This window comes from Oryzias melastigma, linkage group LG15 (genome assembly GCF_002922805.2).
Source record: "Oryzias melastigma strain HK-1 linkage group LG15, ASM292280v2, whole genome shotgun sequence".
Taxonomy (NCBI): domain Eukaryota; kingdom Metazoa; phylum Chordata; class Actinopteri; order Beloniformes; family Adrianichthyidae; genus Oryzias; species Oryzias melastigma.
In genome coordinates this window covers 21,722,265-21,743,395 of record NC_050526.1, presented here as the reverse complement: position 1 = coordinate 21,743,395, position 21,131 = coordinate 21,722,265, and the positions used below count along the sequence as shown (strand labels likewise).

At 39.2% G+C, this 21,131-nt stretch overlaps 1 protein-coding gene across 2 annotated transcripts in view; it reads left to right on the top strand.

Moving 5' to 3' along the window:
* Positions 1-1,933: 1,933 nt before the first annotated feature.
* Positions 1,934-21,131, top strand: part of tet1 (tet methylcytosine dioxygenase 1) — a 35,333-nt gene continuing 16,135 nt past the window's right edge. Inside the window, exons 1-2 of one of the 2 annotated variants that reach the window (XM_024297835.2) lie at positions 1,934-2,453; positions 3,483-5,642. In XM_024297835.2, the coding sequence (XP_024153603.1) occupies positions 3,645-5,642 (1,998 nt within the window). In that variant the 5' untranslated portion in view covers positions 1,934-2,453; positions 3,483-3,644. Of the gene's footprint in view, positions 2,518-3,482; positions 5,643-21,131 lie in introns of both variants that reach the window. The other variant, XM_024297834.2, reaches the window with a different exon arrangement.

Below are 21,131 nucleotides of genomic sequence, written 5' to 3'. Positions count from 1 at the left end.
ATTGATATTGGTATTGATATGGGCGATTTTGACCAGTATCTGATCGATACCCAAATGCTCAATATTACCAAGCCTTAAATGGTAGATATAAATGACTTTAATTTGCTCACTATATTAAATTTTGCAATGTTAAACTCAATAATAAAGTTGTGTTAAATGTAAAATGCTGTTTATAAACCCAAAAAGATGCATTCATGGTAATGTATACTTATTTTTTCTTTTTACAATTGATAAGTTTAGAGCTTGCTAAAGAAACACAAGACTTGTACATTTTGCACTCATTTAAGAAGGTTTTTAGGGCCACAATTAACATTTATACAGAAATCAACACAACTCTCCATTAGCAGCCCTCAGAGCAGAACAGACTGTGATCCCTTGTTGTTTTATGTAAGGCACTTTGAATTGTCTCTGTACATGAAATGTGCTATACAAATAAACTTGCCTTGCCTTGTAAGGATAATTATTCACTAATGAAAAAAATAGCTACCTTTTTTTAATGGCTGTGACAGAATTTTGCAGAAAATTGGACCATTGGGTGCTTAGAAATACAAATATAGCTACACCTGATATATTTCAGGTATTTTACAGGTCTTGATGTTTATCAGTTTGTAAATGTACTAAATCTGCAGAAGACAGGATCAAAAATACATCCATCATTAAATAAATCAATAAAACAATTATGTATTCTTATCAAAAAGATATTTAGAGTTTGGCCATTTTATAGTTATGTTTTTGACATATTTTTTAAAATGTTTATTTTTTTTATTGTCATTATTAATCATGCTTTACTATCCTTGTGATAAAAAAAAACATTATGTCATCAATTTATGCATATTTATGGACGTTTCTCAAAATTGTTAAATTATAAAACACCATTATTTCAAAACTCTCTTCCTCATTATTATTATTTTTGAGATTTTTAATATACTAATGGAACCATCCAGGATGCACCTCGCCTCAGCCCGTCGGTGACTGAGATAGGCTCCATTTTATTTTTAATAGAAAAATATGCAACATATTTACTTTCAAAAGAGTTAAAAACACTCACTCACACGGATTATTTCTATTAGGACTTACCCTAACAACCTTTGCCCTTGAGTTCCCCCCAACCTTGATCTTAACCTAACCTCTGTTCACACCTAAGCCTTAAATTAAAGCAGTGCCCTAAAATTATATGGCCCTAGCTGGGTTGATCTCCACAAGCAGCTGTGTGTCATGAAACGCCTGAGAAACCACTTTGACAATGAATAGAAATCAAGAAAACCAAGAACAATGTGTGATAACAAGAACAACATATATATATAAGGGCTGTGAATGTTGAAGCGTTAACGCGCGCGATTCATAAAACATAATTAATTTGTTAATATTTTTTAATCGTGCTCAGGCATCCTGCCTGCAGCTGTGAGATTAGCGTAATGACTCCATCTAAAATAAGTGTAAACATCTTATGTTTTACTCTGCAACTGATATTTTAATAAATTAAAGAGATAATATGGCATTTATTTGTAGTTTTTGGACAAAACCAATCATCTATTTTAATAAATAAGACGGAAGGCTTCAGCTCTCTCTCTCTGAAGTCTGCAGCAGACAAATACAGTTTTAGACCCAAAGCTCCAAAGGGTTAAAAATAAATGTTCTAAATGTACAAAGTTGTGTGTGATTTCATATTATGATTATTTGCAGATAAGTGGCTGGCAAATAGTGTAACAAAAAAATAATAAGGAGAATAATGTTGATTAATCGCAATGATTTTTTTCCTGATTTGCGATTAATTAGTTAATTTTTTTTATTGATCCAAGGCCCTGATATATATATATATGTATATATATATATATATATATATATATATATATATATATATATAAACACACACGTATTTATATTTGTGTTTCTTTCATTTGCCTTTTTAATTTTACACGTTTTTCTTGGTTATTTGTCACCACATTTTATTCACATGGATTTATCTGATAGGATTTTTGTTCTTCAATACTATTGATTTTTTTTTTTTTTTACATACATATTTAATTAAGTATTTATTACTGTTTTATTGTTCGTTTGTTTAGCCCATCAATTTAGCTCAGCTAGAATAACTCCGGTGGCCCCTATCACTCTACTGCCTCCACCTGCTCGGGCAGCCCCGCAGCTGAACTCCAGCCCGGGTTTTCCTGTCCACTCTCCGCTCCATAGCCGACGACTGGTTTGTGGCCAGCAGAGGCCGTGGGTTGCTTCTGGTGGAGGGAGAGTGAGCGGGTCTGCCCCGAATGGATTGACATAAGAGGGATTTAAATTTTAACGGGTGCGCCGTGCTTCCACGCTGAGCCAAAAAACCCGGCCGTTCCTCCTCGATGCCCGCCGCCGTGGTCGCCTTCCGTGCCATGTCCGCGTGTCACCGCGGAGAGAGGCTCCAACTCGCCCGCAGTCTATATTTGCTCGAGGAGGGAAACCAATTCAAGGTCTCGCTGTCTCGCTGGAGCGGGGTATTATTAGCAGTTCAGACAGTGCAACTGTCTCTCCGTGGTATGTAAAGCATGTCGGCCGTAAACGCGAAAATAAAGCCGCGCGCGCGGACAGAAGCGCGAGCTTTCCGGTACGTTTTAACGTAGCGATCTAAACGATAGCGGTCAAGTTCAGCGCGATAATAAAAAGGCGCGTTGAGGGCGGTTTTTCTCGGTAATAACCTCTTTCTTTCGCCCAGCCAGGAAGACGAAAACAGCGTTCGACCTCCTCTGCCCTTTAAACAGTTAAAGCCACTCCAGAAGCTGTTCTATTTCCTATTTATTCTTCACATTTGAGTGTGTGAAGCGGTTACTTTCTTTAATAATCAAGTTAATGTAAAGGGGCAAAAGAGGAAACAAAGAATTTTTCTCATTAAGTTAAAAAAATAATGACCTTCTCCAATGAAAATCAATTTTTGGTGTTTTTAGCATGATTTTGTGTAATTTTTCAGATGTTAGAAGACATATTTAAAGGAAATTAAGCATAAAAATGTGTTTTCTTAGTATTTCTTTCTTCAAATCGTTGTGAATCAGGAGCAGATGAAAAAATGGCATTTTAAAAAGCCTGTGGGTGCTACAGACGCATTCATATGCAGATAAATAGATACATTTTCGTCTCGTTTTCCTCATCTGAGCTGCATCGCTTAAAATTGTTTAGCTGCTCCAATATTATGCAGAATTTTTGCCGCAAAAGTAATGCTAGTTTTGGGGTTTGAGGGACTGTAAGCTAATGGGAGGGAGTGTAAACAAAAGGATGATGGGAAGTAAGGGTAGGCTTACTCCACAGCAAAGTTGAATTTCTGATGAACTACTGCTATTATACAGAAACTAAAATTGCGTAATTATTGCGTAATTATAGTTTAAAAAAAAACTACTGGGAATACTTTCAAAATAAATCAACAGATGATTGGAGTTTAGCTTTAATCTAAAAGTTAGATTTTTAATTCAATTTTCCATTGTTTAAATATTTTCCTTTCTATTTTGCAGGTGATGCGCTGTAATTACAGCCTAACGATACCATCACACATAACTGAAGGTTAAAAAAGCAAAACAGGATTTTGAGGATAACATTTTTGGTTGAGCATCGATAAGGCAGACACTTGGCTCCCATGCTGGCTGTCAAAAGTCTTCTCTCCCACACCTTCAGCCATGCCTGCTACTACCAAATCCAAAAGGAGAAAAACACCTGTAAGGAGGAAAACCCGCCAAATAGGGACCAGCACCAGAGGGCAAATCTGCAACTCCACTAAGCAAGGAGGAAGAGTCACACAGAAGTCCAAGAAAAAGCCTGCAGATTCCAAAAAGTTAACAAAGAAGGCGCAGACTCTTGGCCGAACTCTTCGAAGACGAGGATCTGATGATGTGTGTCCCAATCAAGACCTCAGGAAGTCCAAGGCTAAAAATGTAACTGTTAACACGAGGCTTAGACGATCGAGCAGTCTGCCTGAAACCAAGCTACAAGCCCCGTCAGGACAGAGGAGGTCTCTGCGGGACACACACGTGTCTGTGACCCCCTCTCTTAAACAGAAGAGAGGACGGAAAGCCAGCTCAGAGAGAGGAGCAACACCCCAGCACCAAAACACAAAACGCCAGACCTCAAGCACCAGCATCAACGAGTCAACTTTAGACGAAGAAAAAGAAAACCAGACAAATGAAGAACTTTCCTCGCTTAGTGCTGAAGCAGATATTCCTTCAGGTATCGAAGACCCGAGTCCTGGTGCCGGTGACGCAAAAGAGAGCAGAGCCTCCAAAGTCCCTTCACCAGAAGGCAGTGACATGCTGGACGACAGTTTGCAGCTTGAATGTGACAGACATGTTACCCAGCAAGACCAAAAGACTGTCATCACTGACGGTGACGGCGACTTGAAGCATGTTTCTGGGCATCCGGCGAGTGTCGAGAGGGATGAGCCCACGCTCTGCAGCGGAGGCCGTAAAGACTGCCCTTCTGGCACCTCCGAGTTAACGAGCTCATCAGGGGTGCAGGACGGCAATGGTAAAGGCAATTTATCTTTTGCTGGAAATGAGAGTGATCTGCTTGCCAATGATGACAAGCCAGATGGTGCTTTCTCCCTTCAAGAGGAGCAGGATAACATGTTGGGCACAAAAGGCAAACGAATAGACGAAAGCTTGCCATTCCGTCAAGAAAATGAGGAGATAAATCATGAGAGAGGAGGGAGTCTGCAAGAGGAGACACAAAAGGAGACTGTGGAAGAGATGGAGGGGACTGTTGAGAGGCTTGGTAATTTTGAGGGGGAAGACAAAGGAGGGGAAATAATGGAAAACAGGGTTTCCAGTGGTCCTACTGACTCCCGTCAAAGCCCACCTTCTTCCAACAATCAGCTTGCAGCACAGTCAGAATCACCTGCTCCTGCACTACTTTTCAGCAACAGAACTACCTCAAATCCCACCAAAGTCCTCTGCACTTCTGAGGATCTGAGCCAGCAGAAGACAGACATTATACCTGTCGCTGACGGTGCTAAACTTCTAGTCCCGGGGCCATCGGCTGTCCCTGACACTGCCTTGAAGGTGCAGACTGTTATAGTGCAAAGAAACATGCCGGTGATCGTCCACAGGGACTCCCTCAAACCCTTGAACAGCTTTGGGGGATCATACCAGTTCCAGAGCTCAGTGATTCCTCAGCCTCGAGGAGAAAGAGAAGCTGAGACCAAAGATTTGGACTTCAAGCAACATGGATACAGCTGTCAAAAAGAAGCGTTTTTACCACCATTTCCTCAGCCTGAGCCAGCAGACACCTTTGAGGCTGGAATGCCAGAGCAGGACTTGGTACCAAAGATCTCAGCTCCTCTGGACAGTAGCTCCACCTTTTCCTGCAGCTCCGAAAGCACTCGCTCCTCTTTTTCTTTTGACACCGAATCGGAGTCGGGGTATGGAGACCCCATCCCATCCACCTTGAGGGGACAAGAGGAAGCTGGTTTGCTCCTCTTGTCATCTTCAAAACTGAAGCGGAGGGAGAGGAAGAAGAGGAACAGGTGTGGGACTTGTGAGCCGTGCTTGAGGAAGATTAACTGTGGCCAGTGCAGCTGCTGCCTGAATCGCAGGACGAGTCACCAGATCTGTAAGCTGAGGAAGTGTGTGGAGCTCAAGAGAAGAAAACCTTCATCTTCACCCAGTTGTTCCGCGGAAGAGGTGAGGCGTTTATTATGATTACCGACATTAAACTCCATCTCCTAGAGAAGCTTTGGGTTTTAAGCAGATATCAGTCTGATTAACTGATGTGTAGAACTAGAACTGAATCTTGGTTTGAAGTAGACCGCCTCTGAAACATCCTTTACAACCAGCTGATCAGAGGCAGCTGGAAAAGGAGCCTTTTTTTCTCTTTCTGTCATCATTTCCTCTGATCTCCCTGCTGCCTACTGATAACAGGAACAACAGGGAGTCGACTGAAGGAGGTTTAGCTTTCACGCTGTGAAGTTTCTTTGTCCTTCCTCAGCAGATAGTCCTCGCTGAGCTGTGTGCGTTGTTTTTCTGTTATATGTCACCGATTGCCACTGAGTGAAAGGGGAAGTGTCTTTGCAAGTATTTGTGGTAGGAAGAGGGGAAGGCAGTGTCACATGACTTGCAGCAGTGCAGCACGTGGTTGAGCATGTCTGTCTAAGTGTGTGTGTCTGAGCCTTATCAATGGTTTAATCATCAGATTAACTAACTGTAGCTGTGTGCACGTTTGTGTGGGAGATATTTTCTGTGTGAATTCATATTTTAAGGAAAGAAAAATGTTTTTTAAAAATCACATATATTAGCAAAAACTGGATTAATCCTCTTTTAGCCTCCTTTTTATGTCTTAGTCACAACTGCCCTAGGGGTAGATACAGGCCGAAAAATGGGGAAACTTGTATAACTTGAACAAGTGGCTCACACAAAATGCCAAGAGCAAGCCCATAAAGCCAAAATGTTCATGCACCCCCAACCCTCCAAACTGCTCAAGGGACCCATTAGTGCTGTTCAATTGAGAAGCACCCACCCCTTGCACACCCATTGTAAGCTTGCAACCTGACTGTTAGAAATTAGGAAATTGGACAACCAGAGTGTAGTTTGTGTGGACTTCTTTCATGCACTGACGCATCACCTACACACCCAGTGGTCGCAGTATTTGTGCGAGGAGTCAGTACACGCACCTCACTAAAGACTAAAGTGCAGCATAGGGGCATCACCCTTATGTCATGAGCGTGTGTAACTGACATTATCCTTACAAATACTTCACGATACACTTACCATACACACAACAATCATACTCTCTAACATCGGCTTTTTTTCATTATGGCCCTTGTCTACACAAGCCTCAAGTGAACGGCAATGTTCCCTTTAACTAAGGCTGACTAAGGCTGGCTCTCAGTTATTTTCTCAAACTCAGTTTATCTGTGGGCCACTGAAGGCAGAGTTGGGGTCAGGCTGGACCGTATGGGGTCCCATTTGTGCCAAAAATATGTTTTTGCCTTTACTGTTTATGTCTTTGGTCCACTGTCTATGTCTAATGAACACGTTTATTGAACATTCGTTCATGTCTATGTACTACTAAGCAATATCTTCTGAGTGTCCTGTGAAACGACAGGAGCTAACAATGCTAGCAACTGTTGCTTTTCTGACAACTAGATCCAATGACAATAACGAATGCAAAGTTTTAAGCATAAAGCAAGCTGAAATGTCACATAGCAAATCATCAGAGAAGCATGGACATGTAGAAGATATTACTTAGTTGACATTGAACTTTCATATTAAGACGGGGCCGCAAAATATCGACTTTGGGCCCGCAAATGGCATGCAGGCTTCCAGTTTGAGACCCCTGATTTGGGCTCTTAGGATGACAGCTCCGTTTACATCGGGGTTACTCTGCCATCTCATTTTCAGGGTATTTTCGATCCTAAAGAGATTCATAAATTATTCTGCTTGTATTAAGAAATGATATTAGGATGGGATTATGTGATCATCTATGTGCCTGACTATAGTCTTTATTAAAAACTCATTACATTTAAGGGATTCTTCTTTAGAAGTTAAATTGGGGGGCGTTATAGTCCATGCGTATCACTCAGAAAAGAGTGATCACATGCACTAAACCCGCCCTCTGATTTGTAGCATGGCAGCAGCAGATTGTGACTCATTACGTAACACCTGCAGCAGTAGAGGAGAGGAATGCTGTTTTTGAGAAAAAGAAGAAGGAAGAGAAAAAAAATAGGTTCACAAACATACTTGTCAGTTCCCTCTAAGAATTGTGGGTCAGTATGTGGGTGCATGTGGTAAAACGTGTTTTACTGACTCCGCGACTGATTTGCTGAATTCGGAGCAAGCATGTGTGTATTTGTGTTTGCATGCATGCTGTTAGGGGTCATCCGATGGCGAGATGGAGGTGCTGATCCAACCATTCAAGCTCCACAGCTGATTGTTGTTTTGCACAAAGTGACATCACACTGGCCTGCATTTAGATACAAGCATGTCTGTGTTTGAGGCCCAGAACTGGATGCTACATCTCTGCTGTGGTGGAATCTATGCCAAGGATTGAACAGTCAATACATTATGATAAGCAGGGAATACATTTAACATAATCTTTTTTTAGGTATCAAACACGCATAAAATACATAGATAAAAACAGATTTAAATACTAGCAATATAGAAGTATCCAAAGAGAGTTTCCATCCAATCATCCAGCAAGCAAACCAAACAAAACCTTAAATATTTTATTGTAAAAATAGGCTTTTTATTAAATTTATTTTCTTTCCTGACTTTTATTTTGAAGGAATTTTGGCTCACCCACACATGTCTACAACATTACATCATCTATGCAGATATCAATTAGTGATCAGTTCTGAGTTCCTGAGGGATCAAAGTCTGAAACTTCCTAGTGTCTTCAGACTAATTTGGTTTACTTACAGTGAACCAGAGTTTGTTTCTCCCTGATAACCCGGAACATATTTTCTGTCTAAATACACCCATGTGGATCCTTGTCTGGGACCAGGAACTGATCTTGGACCCATCTGTTGAGGTGGTCTCGGTTTGATTCCAATTGGACTGAGCTCCTGTTCGCTCTGAGATTCCTCAGTCTGAATAGGCTCCATGCTCGGAGTGGAACAACTGGACCAAAACGGCCACCGTAGCCGGGTATTACGGCAATTAGGCAGAGTAGTGGAGCAACGATAAGACACAACAACTCAAGCTTTTATTGTGATACTTGTTGCTTCTCACACAATTTTCCTGACAATCTATATGTCATAAACCCTTAGTATACCTTTTTCGTAACCACCTTGCAGCATGCCTCCACCGAACTAAGGTAGCAAGTAAAAAGTGTTGTAACTGACAATGATGTAGTAGACGTTCAAAAGTTGGACAACGAAATATAAAGTTTGAACAAGTGAACTATCCTGACAAGGAATGGAAAGCGTAGAGGTCCATTATTCTATCTCTCATTGCTTTGCCCCACCCTCGTAATTCTAAGCCAATGACTAAAGAGATCGTCTTTAGTGGCGTGATTTAGTTCAGAACAGAAATATCCAACGGTGGGGAGTCTGAATACAGACCAAACACAAGGTTCAAGACTCGTGGACTCGGTCTGGACCAACGGACTTCCTGATTTATTGAGAGTATGCGATTCCCAGTTATACCCCCTCAGACCTAACCTGACATTTGAGGGGGGTGTTGATCGAAAGGATGCTATCCTTTACCTTGTTAGTAATTATCTAAAGATTACATTTATTGTTCATTAATTTATTTTAGATCCAATATCTTTAAATAATTAAGTTGACTAATTATCACTAATATGACATTTACTGCATTTTTGCATATGTGACCCCTAAACAGATCCAGACACATCTAACTTTTTATGATAAGTGTTAACGTTCAAATAATGTTTAAAATTTTACTTGTTCGTACATTACTTATTTGAGTCAGTCTTTATACTTATCGTGTTTTATGTGTCAGCCACAGCGGGCAGCAGAGATTTGACAAAAGATTTCATTCATACAGAAACTGTTTCCTGAAATCCTGTCCCAAATCCAGCATCTTAGATCTTCTCTTATCTCAGAAAAAGGATTGGCGTTATCCTTTTTCTCCATGACCTAATTCTAAATTACTGTTAGGTGCCTCGGTTCTGGAAAACGAGCACAAATCATCACATTTAATCATTGCTGTGTCAGATATGATGGTGTCAAATGAAGATTTTTGTAGATGCATCTTTCCAACCTTATCTAAACAAATCCGTTTTTTTGTTCTAGAAATGACCCTATAATACCAGAATACCTGGTTTTGGTCCTCTATTCTTCTAATTGAACTTTTTAATGATTTACTTGCTAAATGACGCCCATAAAGTTTGTGTTTAAACTGAGGATTTTTTGGCAGTTTCTTTGAGCATTCAGTAATCTGACCCTGAAGTGATTAGAAGTGTTTGAACAATCATTCCTGAGAAGACTGAACTCTTGCTTGAAGGTTTCTAACTTGTGAACTATCTTTATCCTTACAAAATTTAAAACTACTCCCTATTTTTTGAAAAACAAAAAACTCATATATTCTGCTTATTTGAGTTCATTTCTTGAAGTTTCTCTGACACTTTTTGGATTTTGCCTCAGTCTCCACATTGCCCTGAATTAAAAAATATGACTTTTTGATCCTCTTTTTGCATATTAGATTTAATTGATCTCATTTAACGACATTTAAAAGTTCTTTGAAATTGTTCTATGGTAAATTTGACTTTATTACTCTTTGCATGATTTTATTCTTATTTTTTTAAAATAAAGATTTATGAAAAAATATGATTTTTTTATTGTTCATTTAATTACTTTCTCAGTTTAAAGCTGTGTCTTACTATATATTCATTTACTTGTACTGGATTTCATTGAACATCTGCAATGAGATCTCGTGCATCGGGGTGTAACTGCCTAGTCTGTGGGGGCATTTAAGGTTAAGTGTGAGTAATATTGTTGCACTCACTGGCCGGTCTTGCTGATCCAGCTCACACACCCTTCCAGTGAATGTTTCAAACTCCTCAAAACAGAAAAAAAAGGAAAAGGCTGAAGTGGAGATCGTGCAGGGGCATGTGGCGGCTTTGTCATTCTGTGCCTATGGCCTTTTTTTGGTTTCATTCTTGCACTAAATCCTTGGAAAATACATACAGAAAGAAAAATAAATGTTGATGTAAATCTAAATCTTACTTTATAGTACCATGTGATAAGGACAAGGACAAGATCTGGTTCCAAGCACACAGTAGAGAGCTAGAAGTGCTGTTTTAGAGACCCTTATCTTCTTGTATTTGTGTGACAGAAACATCTTGACATGTTTGGAGCTGTAGACTACTGAAGTTTTTTCATCATTATGGAAACATCAGCACTCAGTTGATGTTTTCTGTTTTCATTTCTGCAGATTTATTATAAATGGACTCAACACAACTCAGCCAAAAATGATGCAAACCATTTCTAACTTGTATTCAAACACTATGTCATCTTTTTTATTTTTTTGGTGAAAATCTTCAAAGAAAATGGTTGAATTGCATCACAATTTAGACAAATCAAGTTACATTACCCAAAATAAATTTCAGACTGTTGTAATTCTTCTTTTGGGAAAATTTCCCGGTGCCTGGAGATACTACTTTCATCTTTTTAAACACAAAAACTCTATGTAAGCACAGGGGGTGGATAGACTTATATTGAATTAGCTTCAGAATGAAATAGCAAAGATAAAAAAAACATTCTAAGATGTCAGCTGAAAATAAATCAAAATGAAAGAAGTTCTGTACAGACGGAATTAAAATAAAAACAACAATTTCTGAAGTATTTCTATGGGCCTAAACTTGAAAAAAAGGAAAAGAAGTTTACAAAAAGCTCTTTAAACCTATGATTTTCGCTGATCCAAAAGTGTTTTTGTCTTCATTGCCTCCATGCTATTTGTTTGTACCCAATAATTACTCAGCAATGTCAGCATCTTTTTAATTTCAGGCTCAAGTATTTCTAGCTAAGCTAAACCTGTTTTGCAAATATTTTCTTTTAGTTGAACTAAAAATATCTTCTAAAGTCTCCTTTCTCTGGTGCAGTCCAGCTGAAGGTTTACTATAAAAACACGCAGACCAGCAGACAGGGCTGTTATGACAAGGACTGGCAGGCTGCGGCGTGCACGCGCTGGTTGAAATGTTTTCAATAGCCTTTCAGTTCAGACCGCCGTCCAGCCTCATCTTCATTGTTCTGAAATTGAACTGGCCGTCCCCCCGTAGATGCTTCCCCCCACTCCTCCTCTTAAAAAAAAAGACAACAGCGGAGTTCTCCGACAAGTAGCGTCGCCACGGCAACCACCGTGTCCGCCCGCTGACCTCTGACATCCCATGATTGTCAGATGCTGTATTCTCAGGGTCGTAATGAGGATTAGAGGAGATAACCAGCAGACATGCAGCACTGTGGCTTTAAAGCTCTGAACTGGTCAACCTACATCCAGGTAATTAGGTTAACCTACGCAGGCTGGCCAGCTCACTGGGGGGGTTAGTAATGCAAGACTGTTCACACGGGGGGAAAAAAACGTCAAAACACATTTTAAATTTCATTAAAATTGCTCAAAAACACCACAGTTCCTTATAAGTGTCACAATATGAAGCAGATCATTTAATTAAAACAATCATTTAACAAACCTTCATCATTAAAATAAATGTTCATCCATTTGATCTCAACCAGGCTCTAACATTACTACTAATCCTATTAAATTAGGCGGTACTAAACCCTAAAATCCTAGCTCATTGCTATTTCACATGGATGCACCGAGGCTAATTACTAACTGTATATATCTTCAAAATTTCTTACACAAACACTAAATAAGATTTTACCATAAGATAACTTTTGGAGTATAAGTCAAAAATGCATTGTAAAGCAGGGGTCCCTAAACTACGGCCCGCGGGCCGGATGCGGCCCACTTCCACGTTTGGCCCGGCCCCTGAATTATATCAGAGATTTTTTTTCCCAATCTGGCTTTGAGATTGAGAGCTTTAAAACAAAATTAACAACGGGCCAGTGAAGTATTTATTTCCTGACTTTTTGTGTAGCTTCTAGAAAACCATAAATGTTTACGTTCAGACACTCCCTGCGATTAACAGAAAACACTGTTAGCATCAATCGACAAACGGCCCGCAGGCCACTAGTTTAAGACCCCTGGATTAGTTTAACTGAACACCAAAAATGTTTAATCTTTGCCATAATTGTGCATATAAATGCCCTTAATTTAACTGTATATAAAGTTTACACAGATTTGAACTTGTTCTTGATTTTAAACCATTGAGAAAAAAGGTCCAAGTTGTGAGAGTTCTGTTCTCTATCTGAGCCAGAAGAGTCTTTTCTAAATAAAAACGAGCACATGCTGCTGCTCATACTGCATTCTAGTGGGCTCTCTGAAGGACAGATGGAGATGCATCCTGTCTTTTTTTTTTTTTGAATCCCCCTTTTAATGGTTAAACATGTGCTGCACAAAGACGCTGAGGGAGAAATGGAGATTTGTGAAATGTCAGAATCGCTCCAGACATGTAAATGATGCCAGCTCGTTGTGATAACAGGCGGGCTGAGTTTATCTTCTGTTTTCCTCTGACTTCTCGTTTCCTTCAGCACAGACACACATTTTTATTAAAAAAGCTTCCCCGTGATTAGGGCTGCAGCGTCCGAGCCAGTTAAATTTAAAACAGCCCAGTGAAGTCTTCAATAGCAGGGGGACTTGTGGATTCGCTTTGTCGACCGGAGACGGTCTGTTTTATTTAATATGTGGCTTTGGTTATTGAGCCACTTGATAACAACAAATGTATGGCCCAGCTTGACCTCGGATTAAGGTTTGCGTACAACAAAGGACGGTTAATCATTGACACAAACTTCTGTCAGATGTTGTGTGCTTCAAAGCCCATTCAAATGTGCTGCATTTGCAGCTCTGGATCATAAAGCCACATTACAGTTAGTATATTTGGTAAGACATTTGCCAATCTTTTGATATCGTGAATGCCTCTTTAGTCGTGTATTTAAGAGCTGGTGGTGTCCCTTGACTCCATGAAGACTGTAAGTCCCTGGGAAAGCTTTGAAGTCGTGCCACTTGGTTTGCTGGGGTGAAAAGAGACCCTGACTTTGCCCCTTAAAAGAAAAGCCACTCCCGTCCTCCCAAGGGCACACAATTACCTCCGTCTTGAAACCTCCAGAGACCATGTAAACCTCACCAACGAACTAATGGGGTTGTTAATTTTTTACCCTCTTCATTCCACTCTCCTCTCTAATGCTTCCTGAGTTATATGCACCACTGCAGTCTCCATACTGCAGAAATGTGCACATTTGCATGCCTAAGTGTGAGTGTGTGCGTACGCATGCAGTCATATGGCCAACATGCAGACTCAGCATGTTGCCATGGCGATCTTAAGTAAGCCTTTTCCTGTCTCATTGTGAGAGGAGCCGAGGCCCTCATCCTGACATGCCTGCAGTAGTGTTTGTGTGTGGATTTGGGTCAGTGTGTGCATGTGTCTCAGCGTTTACACAAACCTGCTCACCTTTGTCTGTTAACTTTTCTCAAGGTGAGGCTGTCATGATGCACATCCGCAAAGCAAACGTGCTTTTTTTTTTAACCCTGTAAAGTCCCTGCATCGAAAAATTTACAGAATTTTTCATTATTAAATATCAATCATGATACAGTTTTGGCAAAAATGTTGCTCAGGAAATAAAAGCACCTTATTTACTCATTGTCTCATTTTTAACATGGTGAAACTGCATTTTAAATAATCAATTATCAACAAAAGTTGCATCTTTTCAATATATTAAACAGTCTTTAAGAAAAACTAATAACAATAAATGAGCTAATCTCAACCTGGAGTGTTGAAACGTAACAAAATGTTTTCCCGCCAAAAGTGTTTTTGAGATGTCATGGAGGCAGCCATTTTGAAATGAGCACTTCTACTTCCCCTAGTGGAATGATAATGCACTGCAGGGCACAAAACATGGACCAAGTCATATTAAAGAGTTATAAGGAAAGTTTTGATATTGCTAATAAGATAAGGGGTGTTAGAATTACATGTATCAAATATGATACAACTGGTTATATATGGTTAAATGCACATTAATGCGAACATAAACAAGTTTAAATAAAAATTAAGCATGTACAAACTCGAAAAGGGGATAGTTTGCATTTTTTTTAGCTATGCAAAAAAAATAAATAAACTTTTGTCTTAAGTTGTTGTCAGAATTTCGTGTCTCAGTTTGAGTAATTTTTATTACCCCCAAGAAAATTGAATCTAGAGAGACTCAGCAGTTGTACTGTTGCTTGAACAATGCCACAAAGGAAAACAAAGGAGAATAACAGTATTTATGTCAGAAACATAATAAAAAAACCTTTGGTCAACTTGTTATCTGTGGCTTTGTTTTTATTTGTTTTTAACCCTGTAGCCTAATCACTTATTACATTGATTATTATGTTTATTTCTTGATCTCTTGTCATGTCGGTCTTGTGTTTCCTCTGCTCCCTCTAGTGGTGATATTGCACATTGCAGCAATTTCTTTTGCTTTTGCAAGATCCTTATATTTTTTCTCTTCATGTCTGTGCCAGATTAAACCACCCCTGCTTTAGGGGTTTGGGGAGTTTGAAATGATTTATGTCTTTAGCGGTGAAGAGCAAAAACAAAAAAAAAAATATGAAGCATTTATCTTACAGAAATATAAGACAAACTTCCACAGCTGATTTCCATTTTTTTATCGAGTCCATGTTGTGGAATAACGTTTCTTAAAAACAAGATTGCAGTTTGTTACGTAAGAAAATCTGCATGAGTCACTTAATAGTATGTGACTCCCCATTTACGGCTCATGAGTAATGAACTATAACAGAGAGGAAGTGCGAAAGCCACAAACAGGCATTTCTGTTTGCGAGCGTACACCTGTGGGCGTGTTTATAGTACAACCAAATCACATTTGGAGGAGCACGCTCAAAGTAAGCATGCAGGCATTTAGTCACAGCCCTGACTTTGCAGATGTCCCTTTGAAAATGAGAGGAGGAGTGCAATTCCTGAGCAGATTCTTGGGTCTTTTGCATGCTGCCTTCTCACAAATAAAACATACTTTTAGGTTTTCTGCGTGGAAAAACTTGATTTTACAACGCGGTTGTTTATTTAAAGATTACTCTGAATGTTTCTGCAAGTCGGTCCTTTGGCCTTTGACCCCAGTGCGAGCTTTGTTTGAGTGTGTGTGATTGTGGGAGAGGTTGTGCATGCTCCAACTGGAGGAGCAGGATAGGGGGAAGGTCCAAGCGTGGTGTCAAGTTTTACCATTCGTGCATGGTTGCCGGGGTTAATTTTAGCAGACAACGCATGCGTGCCCTGGTTTTTTTCTGAGACACATTGTATTAATACTGAATAGAAAGTCACAACTTCAGTAAAAAATATAAATAAATATAAAAAAAGAATAAAATAGCTCTAACTGCTGGTTTCCATCAGAGATCTAAAGCTTTTCCATTAGATGTCAGCTTCTACAGTAATGGTTGTAGTGACAGCTGTTGGCAGCAGTCCTGTTCTGGCGTGGATCCATTACTGGGACGATCTCCAGTGGGTCAGCCTTCACATGTGCCAGATACGCTCGACGGTTGTGGAGTTCTTTACTTCACTCGCTGTGTTTGTGTTCAGTAACCTTTACTGATTGATGTCCAAATTGCACGTTCCTAACAAGATCTGAGATGCTTTTTGGAGGAAGGAGCGTGCAGGACACTTAAAGACTTCAAATTGTTCCCAGTGGTCTTTTAGTGATGATTATGTTGTTTTAAGGCAACATTTTTTTTTGAAATTGTCATTTTCTATGGCATAGTTTCTGTAGTAGTTTATTAGAAATTTGCCTCTGTGTTGTGAGCATGACCTTGTACTTCCTGTCATCCGTTTACACTCTCTCCCGCTAGCTTACAGCCCCAACCTAACATGCAACAAAAATATTGTAGCAATCCAGCTGTACAGTTTTGATCCACATGACAGATGCACATTGCTCTATTTGTTTACAAATGGGGGAGGAGCATGGAAATTATGCCCCGCCCACTGTATTTTTTACATCACAAATACAATCTTTTTCAATTGGCATTTTTTTGTCTGCTCCAAATTCACAACAATTTGAATAAAGAAATATTCAGAAACGTAATTTTAAGCATAATTTTCTTTATATTTTCGAAAAACTGCCACAAAAACATGAGACTATTTCTCAACATTTTCAGTTAATAGTACGGATTTGCTGCAGAAGAGGGAGGACTGACTTTAAAGTTTTCATAATCATCCTGCAGCAGATTAGTTTGGTCTGTTAATGTAATCAGCTGCATAAAAGCTTCCGCCAATAGAATCGGAGCAGCAGTTAGTGGGTGTGTGTGTTTTACACAAACTTGTGTTATTGTTACAAGTCGGTGTAACCTGTTTGTAATGACAAACCTGCTGAACTGCCTGTCAGTGAGCGTGGAGCTCATCTGTAACTGTCACCGTGATCAGCATGCAGCAGACGCATTTCAGTGGGTCTTTTCTTCATTGGGACTTCTTAAAATGATAATAACTCAGGTAGGACTTGACAAATCTTTTATTACTCTGTGATAATTAATCATAAGGCCTCTCTTAAAAACACACTTTAGTGTGTCGAACGACAAAAATACAAAAACTGATGATTAAAATGGGATAGAACGATTTGGAATGATTAAAATGATTGACGTTTTGACTTAGTTTTCTAGCTTTCAGTGTAAATCTGTTATTATGTAACACTGCATCATGAGGACTGTGGTTTTTCTTCCACATTTTTCTTAAAAGGCAGTTTGTGGAGATGAAGTTTACAGCAGCGTGCCACACTGTGTACATTTGGTGTTTAGTCTGCAGTAGTGCTTGTTCTGCAGGTCAGAGTAGCTGCTTGATGTTTGGAAAAGATAATTTTACACTTTTTTTGACCAAACAACAAAGAGTCTGAGCTCCTATTTATTAATAAGTGACCATTTGTTGACATTAAAAGCTGTGTAAATAAATTCTCTCAACTATTGCCTGTTTGAAACCGCATATTTACTGCAAGCCTCACTTACACATACCGATTTGGTTAGACTAGTGTGAATACCTTTTGGTGAATGTGGTTGCTCAAGATGCTGAAGCTGAATATGCTGAAGAAATTCACTCTGATTATTTGCATGATGCATACGTTACTTAAGTACTTAAAAATTCTCAGAAGAACTTTTGGAAATGTAAGACTGAAGTAATTTTCTTAAAATCAGGAAAATGTGTTTGAAATGTACTGTTAAACTCTTCAGTAGATGCCAAATTTTCCTAAAAAGCTAGCACGATGCTAAAATACTAGCTTAAGTCCAAATTAGCTCAGAAAACTTCAGTAGATGCCAAAATAGCTAAAAAAAACTAACATGTTGATAAATTATTAGCTTTACCCAGAATAAACCCTAATAACCTCAGTAAATATCAAATTAGCCAAACAAAAAGCTAGCATGTTGCTAAAATATTAGCTTATCTCATAATTAGCCCAAAAAAAAACATCATTAGATGCCAGATTAGCCAAAAAAACTAACATGTTGATAAATTATTAGCTTTACCCAGAATAAACCCTAATAACCTCAGTAAATGTCAAATTAGCCAAAAAAGCTAGCATGCTGCTAAAATACTAGCCTATCTCATAATTAGCCCCCAAAAAAATATAATTAGATGCCAGATTAGCCAAAAATACTAGCATGTTGCTAAAACACTAGCTTAACTTAGAATTAGCCTAAAATAACTCATTAGATGCTAAATTAGCCAAAACGCTAGCAGGTTGCTAAAATACTAGCTTAATTTAGAATTAGCCCAAAAAAACACAGTAGGGAACCAAATTAGTAAAATAAAATGTAGCATCTTGCTAAAATACAATTTAACTCAGAATTAACCCAAAAAAAACAGTAAATGCCAAGTTAGCCAAAAAAGCTAGCATGTTGCTAAAATACTAGTTTAACTCTACACTAACTGAAAAAAACCACAGTAGATGCCAAATTTGCAAAATAAAAAAGTAGCACGATGCTAAAATACTAGCTTAAGTCCAAATTAGCTTCAAAAACTTCAGTAGATGCCAAATGAGCCAAAAAACTAACTTGGTGCTAAATTATTAGCTTAACTCAGAATTAGCCCTAATAACCTCATTCAATGCCAAATTAGCCACAAAAAAGCTAGCACATTGGTAAACCACTACTTTAACTCCAAATTAGCTCTAAAAACCTCAGTAGATGCCAAATTTGCCAAAAATGCTAGCATGTTGCTAAAATACTATGTTAACCCAGAATTAGCCCCGAAAAACCACAGTAGATGCCAAATTAGCCACAAAAAAAGTTAGCACATTGTTAAAATACTATCTTAACTCAGACTTAGCACCCAAAAAACCTCAGTATATGCTAAGATAGCCAAAAAAAGAAGCTAGCGTGTTGCTAGAATACTAGCGTAACAAAGCATTCACACAATAAATGATCAGAAAGGAACAAAATAATAAAGCATGTGTGCGACTGGAACTTCCCTAATAAAATATGATTTTTTGGTAAGATTATTTTGCTTTTTAAAGAAAATGTCTCAGTTTTTAAATAATTTTTAAGTTATTTCGAAGTGGCCTGTTTTTACAGTGAGCAGCAGCAAAAAACTTCTACTTTTTCTGTGTCCTGGTCTGACCTCACCATCTTGATCACACATTTTTCTTTTCTTTTTTTAAAGAGCCAACTGCTTCTCAAGGGAAAAAAAAAAACTTCTTTATGGTTTTATCAATAAAACATTGAGTGAAGGAAACAGACGTTTGGAGAGAAAAGAAGGAATTCACCCACGTTATTTCACTGCTCAGCATCAATTTTTTTTAGCGTTTGTGTAGCAGCAGCACACGGGAGTAAAATATGCAGCAGATACTACTCTGCTGCCACGTGGGTGTCACAGGACGCAGTGGTTTTTAAAGGCATGACATGATAAAACTTGCCTCTAACTGGGAAGGGCTGCAACACTTCCCTATCGCAGATCAGGTGCTTTAAAACTCAGCAGGAGGGTCGGAAAAAGACACAAACAAAACAAAAAACAAAACAGCTCCAGCTTTTTTATTCCTCAATGTATCTATTTATTTTGCTATTTTGGTATGTGAATAACTCCAGTGCGTTGTATGTTTGAGTTCATATTTTGATTTTTTGACTAAATTAAATAACTATTTCCCTATTCTGTTCTATTCTATTAAAAAACAGACACAAATTTGCTTTTAAAGACAAAAAACTGATGCAAATTGTTGGGTTTTTTTGTATGTCTGTGGGCACATTTACTAAATTAAAATACAGTTTAAGCAACTGGGTTATGGAGGGGTTAATTCTGAGCTCCGGTGGTGTTATTCTACTCTAATCCTGATCCAGCGTGTGCGCAGTATCCGCTCCACAGCTTTTCCCCAGTCCCTGTGCGTATGGCTGGAGTAAAAAGCCCACATAGGGGATCCTTTGTTTAGGAGAGTCTAGGCATGGAAGATAATTTACAAGCCGCTAAGGTCCTCGAGCCATTGGCTGATGAGGCTGTGTCTGCATCTGCAGAAGGCATCCCGTGTGTGTGTGTGCGTGTCTATATGTCTGCGTGTGTGCGCCTCCTCTGCTGCCATAGCAGCACTTTTCTCAGTCGCCTCAGTCATGACACCCGGGTCCGTGCCCTGCGCACCGCCACCGTAGCCTGGCTTTTCTTGAGGCTGGAGGAAAAGCAAAGCAAGATGGCCACCCATACCTTTTAGGGATAAGCTGCCTGAACCCGAGGGGCTTTCTCTAAGGACAGACCGAGGTAAAGGCAACCACGGCTCACCTTGGGGGTGCATTGTCTTGTTGCAGATGGAGGGGCTCTCCTAGATGTTTTCCCTTGTTTTGTCTGTTTTAGGCTCAACTAATCTTTTTAATTGAAAAAGTGGGAATTTGAAATGAGTTTTGTGGCTCCAGTCCTTTTCGGGATGTAGCAGCAAACTCAACAACAAAAGGTCAGTTTCCATGGGAACAGACACCCCTCTTAATTTTGTGTCTTTTAAACTGTGCCAGTGCTTTAAGAGCCCTTTTACTTCTTCTTTTTTTCAGTTTTTGCCACATTTCTGCACCTGCTGTTTTTGTGAAAGCTGCTCATCCCTTGACAGGTTGGGCGCAGAGCAAAAGATGCTGTTAAACTTATTTTATGGATTATAAATAGGGTCTATTTGAAACTTGTCCAAACCTAAATAACTTCATAATGTATTTCCTCCACTATTTCCCTATAAAACACATTTATCTTCAATTTATTTTTATTTTTTATCACCTGCCTTTTTTTTTTTTAATTTTCTTTTGCTTAACTTGTTCGACTACGTGACACTGAGCGCAGCACAGACAGGAAACATTCTATGAATGAAGGAAATTCTCACGTGTTCAGAGAAAAAAAAACAGTAAACCACTACTTACGCTCTCAGCCAGGAAGGAAGCGCGCCTGCTCGCTGTTTTATTATTAGAAGGCTGCGCGGCTGCAACTGCATGATTTTTTTATGTGCCTCATGACACAGGAGGAGGAAAGTCAAACAATACTGCTGCCGCCGACTACTTTACCTGCATGTTTACACCTTAGTGCATGCAGACACAGATAAACAGTCGCCCAGTGCAAACCTCCTTGGAGATATTTGTCTCTCTAGAGTCGAGTCACAACACGGCCATGCTTGTGTT